The 14,302-nt window shown below is 36.2% G+C and overlaps 1 protein-coding gene and 1 pseudogene across 1 annotated transcript; one reads left to right on the forward strand and one right to left on the reverse strand.

Annotated features, from left to right (window-relative positions):
- Nucleotides 1-276: 276 nt before the first annotated feature.
- On the forward strand, nt 277-376 carry LOC113276692 (annotated as a pseudogene).
- A 3,487-nt stretch (nt 377-3,863) lies between these two features.
- Nucleotides 3,864-5,662, reverse strand: LOC113272733. The gene is made up of 3 exons (XM_026522531.1): nt 5,327-5,662; nt 4,318-4,929; nt 3,864-4,184 (listed from the first exon to the last, which is right to left on the reverse strand). The coding sequence occupies exons 1-3, from the start codon at nt 5,660-5,662 to the stop codon at nt 3,864-3,866; spliced, it is 1,269 nt and encodes a 422-aa protein (XP_026378316.1).
- Between the last annotated feature and the right edge of the window lie 8,640 nt (nt 5,663-14,302).

Raw genomic sequence — 14,302 nt, forward strand, 5'->3', positions numbered from 1 at the left:
TCTAAGGCTTCTAACCTTTTTGCTATAGCAGCAATTTTGGCATCTGATTCATAGCCTCCTTCTACCCTATTAACGTTTCCTCTACTTAAAAGAATTGTTTTCTGGGGTGCCCTACTATTTTCCCATTGCCGGGTTTTTTCGGCGATTTCATTAAAAAATTCCATCGTCGCATCAACAGTTTGGTTTTCAAATCCACCAGTGCATAGAGACTCGACCATGGTCGTTGTGGAATAATCTAAACCCTCATAAAGGATCTGAACTAGCCTAACCTTTTCTAAACCATGATGAGGACATTGGGATAATAAATCATTGAACCTTTCCAAATACCTATATAAAGATTCTCCCTCTTGTTGTGAAAATGTGCATATTTGTGTCCTAATAGACGATGTTTTGTGCCTAGGGAAGAATTTATTGAAAAAGGCAGATGTAATTTGTTCATATGTCTCAAGTGACTCGGAGTCCAAACTATACATCCACGACTTGGCCTTATCTTTCAGGGAAAATGGGAGTAACCTAAGTTTCAAAGCATCATCATCTAAGCCTCTAATTCTTAGAGTACTACAAATTTCCTCAAAATCCCTAACATGGTAATAAGGGTTTTCATTTTCTTTCCCTAAAAAGATTGGGAGCATCTGTAAGGTCCCAGGTTTCAGTTCATAGGGTGCCTCCGTTTCAGCTAACTTAATACACGAAGGACGGGTAGTCCTAGTTGGATTCAACAAAGCTTTCAAAGTTGCCATTTCTGGTGCTATCGGAGCAACATGGATTCTCTCCTCAGTCAAAGAACGTTCAAAAACAGACTCTTCAAAAGCCGGACTTTCTAGATTAAGGTAATCGAGACGCTTCGAACTACTAGGTTTCTCTTTAACAAATCTACCTAGTGCGTCTCTTTTACGTTCAGGCATACAATATAATTTTCTAAATTGGAAGGGTAAGCAAACACAGATCAAGGCCGACTCAACCAAATCAAACCTATTGATTTCTAGCAAACAAAAAGCATGATGGCTCCACTTAGATTGTTTCTAGACCAGCTTCTAATCCTTCAAACGGGAATTCGTTACAATTTAAGCAAACCCCTCTGGAATCAATCCGAGTTAACGTAAGTTGAATAGAGGCGAGGGAAGCTCGGTGGAGCTTTGATACCCAAGGCCTCACTGGTATTACAAGGCGGCGCATCACGCATTCAACTTACAGAAACCGTCAAGAACTTCGAAGTATGCTTAAAAGAGTAACCAATATTTTTCGAATGACTTTCCTGTTAAGCTCGTTACCCTATCGGTCTCGTTCTAGTAAAAGTTTTAGGCTTAGGTTCGCGTAGGTTACGTGTTCCTAAAGTGGGCAAGAAGAGAACGGTGATGAAATCCTAACCCTTATCTTGTATGGCCAGGCCTTGCCCTTTACTAGAAAAATAAATGTCCGTATTCAGTCCTCAACATATATGCATACGAAGGATTCCAGTAACTCGCTGACAGGGGGTTCGCGAGTGTTTAGAATCTTACCTCCCGTTCCAGACGGGGGATGAATCGGTTGTAGTCGACTCGGGCCACTGACTCTGATGTCTAGTGTACGAACCCAAGGTGCAGAGACAATATCGTAATTGTCCTCCTTCTCTGCAAACAATTTATATTTAAAGTACCCTTCCGTAGGGTAATAAAAAAAAATAATGTCCCAAAGTCAAAAAGTCCAAAGGTCCAAAAAAATAAAAAAAAATTACAAAAATAATAAACCCTAATACAGTTTTTTTTTTAAATAAAATAAACAAACCCTAAACTAAAATTGTCTAAAATAAAATTGTCTTCTTTTCTGTTCTTTTTGATTTAATCTTTAGCTCCAAGTCTTTATAAAATCACCAAACTCCTTGGCTCAATTTTCTTTATGATCCAGAACCTGTAGACACAAGATAAATACCCAAAAACATAAAAAAGGACAAAAAAAATAAAAAAAAATCTAAAACCCTAAAAACAAGTCTGCGTCGGCGGCGCCAAAAATTGATGTGATTTGTAGATAGTGGTAAAAGTGGTTCGATTCTCAGACTTGTGAAGGATATTAATTAGACTTAAATTCTAATATTAAAATAGAAAACTCACTAAAAATTATAGCAAACTCAATCAAAAATGATATCAATACTAAAAGAAACACTGAGGCTAAGATTCCATTATTTTCCAAGTTCAAAGTGATTAAACCAATACTTATATTTATGCAATTTTCTTGTTTAATTTGATTCTAAAATATTGCAACAAGTAGATTTTCAAAAGTAATAATTGTAAATACCAAGCATGAAGCATCAAAAGTCTTAAACCTAAGCATACTCCATCAAAATAGATCACAATCACTCAAATAAAAATCATATTCAATAATAGTTCAAGGAAAATAATCATATAATTATTGCAAATAAAAAGATAAAATAGAATATACCACTTTTTGTTGGAAAAATAGCTTCCTCTATCGCCTCTGCAATGGGGTTTAGCTCCTCATATTAATCATGATCTCAAAATGTGTGTTGGTTGCTCAAAAGATGATTAAAAGAGTGAAAATTAATAACACAGACTGTTTGCAACAGTGTACTGGTGTTGCAAAACAACTTTTATAATGGAACTGTTACATAAAAACTGTTGCTTTGTCGCTGATTTTAAGACCCTAAAATAAGACTGCCCTGAACAGCTTAATGTTCTTCAGCTGTTAAACAACGACACTGTTCTGCGACTGTTTATCGAGCGTCAATGTTCTTCGCGTTCTTCTTCCTCAGCAGCAGCAGAAACAGAGTTTGGTAAAGCTCTGATTTCTTCTTCTCTGGCTCTCCTTAGGTTTCCAAACTCTCGACACCTCTTCTACATGACCCAAGACATCTATTTATATCAAAAATACCGATTAAATCTCTCCCAAATCTTCCAAAATCTCTTTCGTTCTCTTCACGGCCAAGTTGCGGCAATTTCTTGTTTTAGGATTTCTACGCGTTTCTGAGCTTTCCTTTTTATTCTAAACTCTTCCTTAGATAGATACAAATCTTTTGGAAGGTTTACATCGTTTTAATCTCTCTAAAATTCCCTAAAACAGGTCACACACGTGACTTTCCATATTTTCTGTTGTGAGAAAAATCCGTCGATTGAGCCCAGTCTAATCGATTTAAACACCCATATCAGATCCCTAGACCCATAAGGAGTCTATCCTATGAAAATCAGAGGTTTAATCGACCTCAAACTCCTCCAAATCACGATTGCCAAAACTGTTCTTTAACTACACTTTTTTCCCGCCAAAATCCCGATTTTTGAATGTTGAAGATGGTTGCCCCTTATCCAGAGTAGGGGTGCGATTAGAAACTGCCTGGAAATGGGATTCCCCTTAGTAATTAGGTTACCCCTTATCCAAAGTGAGAGTCCGAATAGCAAATTTCCTCCGGGTGCTTTCCGACAACTTTTCGAGCCAATTTTTTCCAAAAATGTTTATTAGCCAAAAATACCTACAAATAAATAAAACACCATAATAAGTATAAAAATGAGCCCTAACAATATATAGAATCGAGACAAATCGTACGCAAAAATGTGTTTATCAATAGATACCATTGAATACCCTTGTTGAACTTTCAACTGATCATCAACAAAAATTCCTTGCAGCAGTTTCTAGATGTTACTTGAAATACCAGGGTGAATGAAAGGTTTCCATATATAAGAAGGCCAATGAAGAATTGATTCCTTATGTCTTACTTTGTTAACCGCTGCTGAAGTAGAGAACCTTCCTTTCATGTCACCACACCAAACCAAATCATCTTGAGTACCAGATATAGGTGGCAAAGGATAGTGCACTACATTTTGTAACTTAATGGGAATAACCCATTCATTATCCTGTATTAAGTCTTTAACCTTCATCTACAAATTGGATTTAACATATTCAGTAAAACCAGTTCTGTCAATTATAGGGAATTCACCATTCCAGAGATCAAACCAAACAGAAGTATACTCTCCATTTCCTATAAGCCATCTAGCATCACATTTAAGAGATTTCCAAGCCCATTTTAATCCAGGCCACACAGAAGAAAGCTTCCATTTCTCAGTCCATTTTCCATTTTTGTCTTTAAACTTGGCTGCAAAAAATAATGACCAATCTTCTTTAGAACTAATGAGTCTCCACATCATTTTCATTAATAATGCTTTATTAATATCTGAAAAATCTTCTAATCCCCAATCCTCCTTCAGCAAAAGGTGTACAAACTCTTCTCCAAGAAATAGTTTTAGATTTCTTTACTTCTGCATCTCCTGACCATAGAAAGTTCCTCATAATTTTTTCACATTCTTTAATGATTGAAGATGGTCATTTATATACATCCATATTGTATATGGGAATGCTACTAAGAACATGTTTAGTCAAAATCATCCCTTTCCAGACTGCCAAATATTCTTGCATCTTTTCAACCATTGGCCATAATGTAGCAGTTTTAACTCTCCCTGGATGGATAATGACTCCCAAATATTTATCTGGGAATGAAGTTAACTCCATTTGTAAAATGTTTGCAATCTGAGCTTTTCTGACATTAGAACAACCATCAATAAAACACTTGCTTTTTACTTTATTAATGCTTTGACCAGAACAAAGTTGGTAATCATCAAGTAATTGTAAAAGATTGAGAATACTTTTCTTTGAACCATTACTAAAAAGGAAAATGTCATCAGCAAAAAGAAAATGGGTAGGAGCAATACCATTTCTTGTTACCATTGGTTGAATCTTGTTTGTTTCCACCAACCTTGTCAGATTTTTGCTTAGTACTTCCTCCATTAAAACAAACAAAATTGGAGATAAAAGATCCCTTTGTTTGAGTCCCCTTTGCATTGAGAAGAAACTATTTAGCCCACCATTGACCATGACAGATATTTTGGCAGATGATAAGAGAACTTCTAACCACTGACCAATCCTTGGAAAAACCATACTTGAGAAGAACTTTAAACAAAAAATCCCAGCTTACAGAGTCATATGCTTGAGAAATATCAAGTTTCAAGCTCAAATTTCTTCCTCTTCTTTTTTTCTTCATCTCATTGACTAATTCAGAAGCTAAGATAATTTGCTCATGAATACTTCTCCCCTTGATATAAGCAACTTGTTGTGGAGATACTAATTTATGCATAAGATTGGCCATCCTTATAGAAATGATTTTATTAAACACCTTGAAACTGAAATTACTGAGACCAATTGGCCTGAATTGATTGGGTTTTTTTTCTCTTTTAATTTTGGGCAGAAGAGTTAAGAAGTTAGAATTTAAACCTTTAGGAATGTACTTTCTGCTCCAGCAGTATTGAATTTCCTTGATGAAATCATGCTGAATAATCCCCCAGCATGCCTTGTAAAACATACCTGAGAAACTATCAGGCCCTGGTTCACTATCTCCATCCATTCCAAAAACTGCAGCTTTAATCTCCTCTGCTTCAGGGATCACTTCAAGCATAAATTGATCTGATTCAATAATAATTTTAGGTATGACATCAAGAATAGAGTCATTAACAACCACATCTTGAGATTTAAATCTTTGTTCAAAAAAATTCACTAACATGTCACTGATTCTTGCTTGATCAGATACCAAATTCCCATTTTCTTCCTCCAGTTCACAAATGGCATTTGTTGTTTTCCTAATCTTAATATTTGAATGAAAGAAATTAGAATTTGAAGATCCTTCCATTACCCACTTTATTCTGGATTTTTGTACTGCACTTCTCTTAAATTAAGTTCATTTTGAGCAATAACCAGATCATGCACTGCCAGTTCATTGTGAGGATTAGAATCTGAACTTATCATCTTTTCTTTAACCCTTTTTTCTACCTCTTGAATTTTGAATTTAACATCACCAAACACCTGCCAGTTCCACTCTCTGGGGATCTGTTTTAACTTTTTAAGTTTTGTCATACAAATGAAAGCAGCATCACCATGTACTTTTTATCCCCAACAATCTTGAACTATTTTCATGAAATTAGGATGCTCCAGCCACATTTTTTGAAACCTTAAAGGAACATTTTTTGGTCTTGGAACACTTGCACATCCACCTAATAAAGGAGCATGATCAGAAGCAATTCTGAGACCCACCTTGTATCCCCAATCACTATGAATTTGCAGCCATTTCATGTTGAAGACAACTCTATCAAGGTTACATAAAATTCTTTTGCTACCCTGCTGACAATTGGACCAAGAAAATTCCAGACCAATTTTGGGAGCTTGCATTAATTCACATGCATTTAAACAATCATTGAAATCAATCATAGATCTTCTTGAAGGAGATCTGCCAACCACCTTCTCTTCCATAGACAAGATAGCATTAAAATCACCTAACACAACCCAAGGTTTCTTAAACTCACTAATTGCCAACATTTCATCCCATAAATATCTTCTTTGGACCACATTAACATGAGCATGTACACCAGATACTAGTACTTCACCCACAACCATTGTAATCATTTGACTTGTAATAGAAACCACTTGAGGAGTGGAAATTGACCTACTCCATAATAACCATATATTTCCCTTGTTATCATTAGTTTCATTGTGAATAACCATATATTGCATACCAGGTAAATTTAGTTTACTACAAAAGGAGGAGGAACAGTTAATTTTTGGTTCAGCAATCCACACAAGTGATGGCTTAAATTGGTTAACTAAAGAATGTAGTTTTTGTTGAGCCCTAAATCTTCTAAGGCCCCTTAAATTCCAAAAGAGTACTTTCATGGTTTGATATGGAGGTTTTTTGGAGCTCCCTTACCATTGTTTTTCCTAAAGGTGTATTTATGAGAAACTGGGTTATCTATTTTTCCACAAGAATTATTACCAGGAATAACATTCTTAACAACCTCATTATTTGAAACAGGACTAACTTGTTCAGTTGTGATATTACTCAATTTATCATTTGACTTGGATGTTTTTTTCTCTGCAGAAGTTTTAACTACTGATAACCAAGAAGTAAAAGGAACAGATTCAAGTGTTACCTGCCCTGTATCAGCATCAATAAATTTAACAACACTAGTTTCAAGCCCAGTAAATTCAGCAATTTGAAATAATTTTTGAGGAGGTAATTTAACAGTAGTTTCTTCCTTATTTATTTCTTCCTCTTCTTTATTATCTTCAGAATTCAAAACATTAAATCTTCCTCCTACCAAACCAGATTTGATAGAGTTTGAGTTGTGCTTTGTAACAGGAGTTGTAATGTTGGTAACTAGATAGTCTTACAATAAATGTTGCTTGTAAGTTTAATTAGAGGTACTAGCTTGTACCTTTGATATAAATCTTTCTACCTCTGATCTGTCACAAATATCAAAAGGAATTTGAGGCACTTCTGTTTTTCCTTTATTCCTTTGTACACTGCCTTCAGTACTGGTTTGTTGAGCTCTACAATCAGTTGTTGCATGACCAATGATTTTACAATGATGACAATATTTAGGAAGAACTGGGATCGAAATATCCAGAAAAAAACTACCATACTTTGTACTAATCCATATTTTATTAGGAATTGGCTGAGCGAAATCCATCTCAACCAAAACATTTGCATAATACCCTGATTCACATCTTTTAGTAGCAGCATCAATTTTAATAGGTGTTCCAATTTCTTTGAAGATTTTGAAAAATATTTCCTTCTTCCAGAATTCTAGACCCAAACCAGGAAGACGAACCCAAACCCGATCTTTAGAAGTACGCTGATTAGATGGTCTAAAATTTGAACTCCAATTCCTTACCTATAGAACCTGATTGAGAACCTCCCATTGACCAGCTTTGATAGTTCTACGATATAACTCATTGTCCATCTTAATTGTAAAAAATCCTCTTCCTAATGGTACGAGTTTGCATTCCCCAGTTAACTTCCGTTGCTGCCTTAAGATAACAGTAGCATCAACAAATTTGATATACTGTAAATTTAATCTCCGTATAAGCGAGAACTTCCATGGATTTAAAGCCTCTTCAAACAAATCATCAGGCAATTCAATTGAGGGGACTTTTAAAGAAGACATTTCTGAATTAGGTTGTAAATTATCTAAATGAGACTCATCGAAACAGGTGGATTTCAGACCAAAATTCATAAATCCACCTGACTTAATGCTTGTTAATCATGAAGAATGAAATCGAAACAAAAAACACCTGAAATTTATGGATTTGACCTCGAAATTGAAGAACGTAGATTGAAAAATCTTACTGAGTTGTCGCCCGATTTGCAGAGCGTTTTATCAAGGATTTCTCCAAAATCTCCATGTCGATGTGCAAGTTACTACAAAAGGAGGTACCTTTTGACTTCAACAAGGAATGCAAGGATGCCTTCAATTTATCAAAGGCATCCTTGCGTTCCTTGTTGAAGTGAAAAGGTACCTCCTTTTGTAGTAACTTGCACATCGGCATGGAGATTTTTGGAGAAATCCTTGATAAAACGCCTATAGAAACCTGCATGGCCAAGAAATAAACAGATTTCCCTCACCGAAGTGGGATATTATAAGTTTCTTGTTAAATCTATCCTTGACTTGTCCACTTTGAGCCCTCGAGAGACACAATGTGACGAAGTACTATTCCATGGTTTACCATAAATAATATTTCTCCCAATTAAGGATAAGGTTTGTGTCTGTGCATCATTTAGGAACTAGTTCAAGGTTGTCTAAACAACTATCAAAATAAATTCCATAAACACTAAAATCATCCATAAATACCTCGATGATACGCTTCACATAATCCGATAATATACTTACCATGCATCTTTGGAAAGTAGCCGGTGCATTGAAAAGACCAAACGACATCCGTCTATAAGCAAATGTTCCAAACGGACAAATGAAAGTGGTCTTCCCTTGGTCCTCCGGTGCAATAAAAATTTGGTTGTATCCCGAGTAACCATCTAAGAAACAATAATGAGAATGCCCCGATAACCGCTCTAATATTTGATCAATGAAAGGTAAAGGAAAGTGATCCTTCGGGTTGCGGAATTAATCTTCCTATAGTCAATGCACACTCTCCAACAGGTTTGAACTCTTATATGAACAAGTTCATCGTCTTGATTTCTAAATATTCTTTGGTTCCACTTGTACCGGACTAACCCACTTCCTATCGGAAATTGGGTAGATTACCCCCACACTTAGTAATTTGAGTCTCTCTTTCTTCACAACCTCCATCATGGGAGGATTAATCCTAGGTTGAGCATCACGTACCGGCTTCACGTTCTCTTCCATTAGAGTTCTATGCATGCACATGGATGAACTAATTCCTTTGATGTCCGCAGTTATCCACCCAATGGCTGTTTTGTGCTCTCTCAAAATTTTAAGCAAATGGTCTTCTTGTACCGGTGTGAGGTTCTTTGCAATAATCACCGGAAGCTCATCTCCATCTCCCAAGAAAGCATACTTCAAATGGTCCGGAAGTGGCTTATGAAAATGCAGGGGTCTAACAACCTCACCCAATATTTCTATTAGCAATCTGTATGGACTGACTCTAATATACTTTCAAGAGAATCAACTAGACAGTCAGGCTCAATCTTAATAAATAGTTTATCAAGGAGTTAATATCTCCATCCCTTGATTTGATATATACTCAAACAAATAGAAATCGGTGAGTCTTTATCAAATACAAGAGATATGAAATTGGATGGTACCAAAGACCAATATCCAAGGATCATTCAATCTCCAATCAACAACCAAAGGTTGGAATTCACAATTGATCGATACAACGCAAAACTTGTGATATTTCAATTATATAACAAAATATAATGCGGAGTAGAAATAACACAGACACCAGAAGTTTTGTTAATGAGGAAACCGCAAATGTAGAAAAACCGCGGGACCTAGTCCAGGTTGAACACCACACTGTATTAAGCCTCTACAGACACTAGCCTACTACAAACTAACTTCGGTCTGGACTGTAGTTGAACCCTAATCAATATCAAACTGATTCAAGGTACAGTTGCGCTCCTTACATCTCTGATCCCAGCAGGATACTACGCACTTGATTCCCTTAGCTGATCTCACCCACAACCAAGAGTTGCTACGACCCAAAGTCGAAGACTTGATAAACAAATCTGTCTCACATAGAAAAGTCTACGATAATAGATAAATCTGTCTTCCACAGATAAACCTATGAGTTTGTTTCGTCTTTTAATAGAAATCAAGGTGAACAGGAACTAATTGATAACCCAGACTTATATTCCCGAAGAATAGCCTAGAATTATCAATCACCTCACAATAATCTTAATCGTATGGTAGCGAAACAAGATATTGCGGAATCACAAACGATGAGACGAAGATGTTTGTGATTTATTTTTATCTAGCCCTATCGGAGATATAATCTCAAGTCAATTTTCAATTGAAATCGTAAGATAGAAAATGGCAAGATCAGATCGCTCAACTATAAGAGAAGTAGTTTCGTCTGGATTCACAATCCCAATGAAGTCTTTAAGTCGTTAACCTACATGTTCTCGAGAAGAAACCTAAGGTTAAAGGAGAATCGACTCTAGCAAAACCAACTAGTATCACACAGGAGGTGTGGGAATTAGTTTTTCCATCGTTAGAGTTCCTCTTTATATAGTTTTCAAATCAGGGTTTGCAATCTAAGTTACCTTGGTAACAAAGTATCCAATATTCACCGTTAGGTGAAAAACCTGATTCAACCAAGCTAATAGCTTTCAACCGTTAGATCGAAACTTATCTTGTCACATACAAATGAAGTGTATTTCATTTAGGTTTGAGTAACCATACCTAAACGTGTACATTTAGTTGGTTCACAAATAGTTAACCAATGTTTATCCATATGAGAACTTTCATATTAACCGTATTCATATTTCTCATAACTAGTTCAATTGACTCAAAAGAACTAGTTGAAGAGTTTTTCAATTGCTTAGGTCTTTATGCATAGAAACAATTGAAACAAAATCGGTTTGATTCATTTGAATCAATTCATGAACAAAATAGCCACGGTTTGCAAAGATTGCGTTCCTTATAAATTATTGTTTTAAGTCCATAAACTACCCATTTGAGAAATAACCAGCTTGGGTACGCGTATGGGTATGCGTACCTTAGCTACCGGATTTTGAGTTGGTTTTGGTTTCCAAACTCAACAGAGTTTTTCGGGTAGAAAAGTTCCGCCAGTACGCGTACGGGTATGCGTACCTAAGGTGACTGGTTTATGAGTTCGTAAACTCCAAACTCAGTAGAATTTTCCGGGAGGAAAGTTCCGCCAGTATGCGTACCCAACCTGTCTCCTTCACCAATACCGCATGCACACATATGCAACACTTGGTTTCCGGTACATGGATTTATACACTAATGTGCGAACACGCTATATATGCTTATATCCATAGATGGTAATCTCAACTGTACATTTCAATCATTAAAACATTCTTCTATAATGTTATAACAATCGTACTTCACGACTATCGTCATCAAAGCTATTTTCAAGATTGAAACGTCATCATGACTTTCGTCACGGGTAAAGATGAAAATGGTTAAAGAGAAATCTTACCAATACATATTTCGAGAAAAAGATAGGCGAGTAAACTCGGCTTGAAATAGCAAATGTGTATATATGAAAACTATCATACTTATACGACTTTTGTTTCAAGAGTAGGAGATAGAGTAGACTTTTGAGTGATAGATGAGTTCAAGTCTCCACATACCTTTTATTCGGATGAAGTTCCACTAGTTCCTTGAGTAGTTCTTAGACTTCGTGAGATAATCTCCATGGAGTCTGGAGCTCAACTATACTTAACTGTCCTAGACCGAGACTAAGCTATAAGTAGACTAGAAATCAAGACATTAGTTTTGATCACTAACATTGACAAACATGTTTGAGATAGCAACGCGTGCGAGTTCGACTGAGAAATGCTCTAACAGCTTCAATTCTAGCTTAAGCGCCTTTACAATAGATGGTACAAGTAATTCATCATTCACGTATAAAGAAATATATGAAACATTACCCATTTTAGCTTCTTGTAATGTCGTCAAGGCACCACACATCTCCACCAATTCCTTGGATATTTCAACTTCCAAGTTAGACAAGTCGTGGATGTCCAATTCAATGCTCTTTTGCAATACCACACAAAGTTCGTCCTCTTGGCTCAATTCCACCATTTGTTGCGCTAATGAACCAACCACATCAATGGAGTAAATGGAATGCACATCACTTGGGTAGTGCATGGATTCAAATATGTTGAAATGGATTATCTCCTTGTCGAATTCCATAGTAAGTGTACCCTTATCAACATCAATCTTCATCTTTGCGGTCTTCATAAATGGCCTCCCAAGAAGTAGAGAAGAAGATGACCGATTCTCATTGTTGTCCATATCCACCATGAAGAAATCAACCAGAAAAATAAGCTCATTTACTTGCACTAACACGTCTTCTACAAGTCCCTTAGGATATATGCTACACTTGTTTGCTAATTGGATAATGACTCTTGTCTCTTTCAACGGTCCAACATTCAAGGAGTCATATATATTGGCCGACATCACACTAATGGACAAGTCAAGTAAATCATGTTCAAACCTTTCCGTACCAATAGTAGTTGGCACCATGAAACCACCGGATCCGTGCACTTTGTAGGCATCTTCTTCAATAGCATAGCCGACGCACTCTCGCCAACTTTAGTAATTTCATTATCAAGCAACCTATCCTTCTTTGTGCATAATTCCTTCATGAACTTAGCATACCTTGGTATTGTCTTGATGGCCTCTATGAATGGGATGTTGATTTTATCTTCTTGAAGATATCCATGAGTGCCTTGTCTTGAGATTATTTATTGGACTTAAAAAAACGACTAGGAAAAGGAGGTGGAGTAGTGAAAGTAGGAACTGGTTCCTTGGATTGGGTGGTTGGTGTTGAATCCTCCCTTGGTTCGGTTTCCTCATTGTCTTTGACTAACTCTTCTTCATGATAACTTGGGCTCTCCACTTGTCTCCCACTTCTTAAATTAACCGCATTAACATTCTCTCTTGGATTCATAAATAGTTGTGAAGGAAGCTGTTAGAGCATTGCTCGGTTGAACCCACCAAGCGTTGGTATGTCAAGTTTGGTTGTCATATTTTAGTGAATCAAAACTCATGTTACGAGTCGCTTGATTATGTACTATAGTTAAACTTCGTATAGGTTAGCTTGAAAGTATTAGGATATGAGACATTACAAGTATCGCGAAGTCTTGAAGATGTGAAAAAGCAAGGAGCTACAACGACAACAATCATCCTTCCACTTGAGGTTAGTGATATTTGACTTGAACTGTTTCATTCCCTAACATATATTTCAAGTCGTGCATATTGAAAACATAACTGCAAAGCATATTTGAACTCTAGATAGACATAGTATTAAGGAAAACAATACGGGATTTATTGCTTAACCATTAAACTTTGTAGATAAGACATCCCCATAATCATTTGAATGCTATTGTGATTATGTATGGGTATGAGGTGAAGATTTCATCCTAGGGAACAATGTTTACATGTGTTCTAAGGAAGTAAGTTTCATAAACTTGTTTGTGAACCGAAAAGGAAATTGCCAGGAGTTATGGTTTTTGTTATTCATTGCATATCTTATGAACAACCACTATGTGTGATAGAGTATAACCGCTCACAACTTGTTGTGTTCTTGGTAGAACTATTCACAAAGTCCTGACTTATGTACTGATATAACTTTTATTAGTAAAACCAATCTTAAGTAATCACCTGTGGTATGATCGGATTATGTCTGACCGTGAGGAAAGGGAACCGATCCTAGTAAGGGAAAGGGAATCGATCCTAGTAAGAGGTGCAGTACATCAAGGGGAACCGATCCTTGTATGGGGTGCATCAAGGTTTATATAAAAAGGGTAAACGATCCTATGGACATGTGCAACACATATAAGTTAGATACCATATATATGTGGGGAACCGATCCTAGTACCTAGTCAACCGAATCTTTGGGAAGCTAGTGTTACTATGCGTAGTACTCACATGGAGGTAGAACCAAAACTTGTTTTGGTTGAACCATTAAACTTATGATTGTGATTGAATGTTGGTTTGATCAATTACATAGTACTTGAAAGTCAGATGAACCAATTCTAAACTTGTTTGGAAGTGTGGCAAATCAGTTTCATGGTTGTAAGTGTGAAAGAGAACTTACAAAGTAAAGATGCCGATAAACTTTGAACACGTGTTGTGAATGTTTATTTCTATAATTGTTCAAAGTTATTCCTTAACGGCTAAGGGAAGAGAATCCCAGGATCGAAACATAAGTAAGTTAAGAATCTTTTAATTAAGGTTATTAATTTCATTTTGTAAGGAAATTACAGAATTAGTAATGTGCATTTACTAATTAGATTTTCCAAGAGATTTCGATCATTATT

Source organism: Papaver somniferum, chromosome 4 (assembly GCF_003573695.1).
Source record: "Papaver somniferum cultivar HN1 chromosome 4, ASM357369v1, whole genome shotgun sequence".
In the NCBI taxonomy this organism is placed as follows: domain Eukaryota; kingdom Viridiplantae; phylum Streptophyta; class Magnoliopsida; order Ranunculales; family Papaveraceae; genus Papaver; species Papaver somniferum.

Excerpts from the sequence above, each read along its gene's own strand:
- LOC113272733 (XM_026522531.1), bottom strand. The coding sequence starts at position 5,662 with ATGGAAGGATCTTCAAATTCTAATTTCTTTCATTCAAATATTAAGATT. Across the intron at positions 4,930-5,326 it reads TCTCAGGTATGTTTTACAAG|TTCTTCTCAAGTATGGTTTT; the intron begins GCATGCTGGGGG and ends TTTTGTTTAAAG. Across the intron at positions 4,185-4,317 it reads TTCCCATATACAATATGGAT|GAGGATTGGGGATTAGAAGA; the intron begins GTATATAAATGA and ends CTTTTGCTGAAG.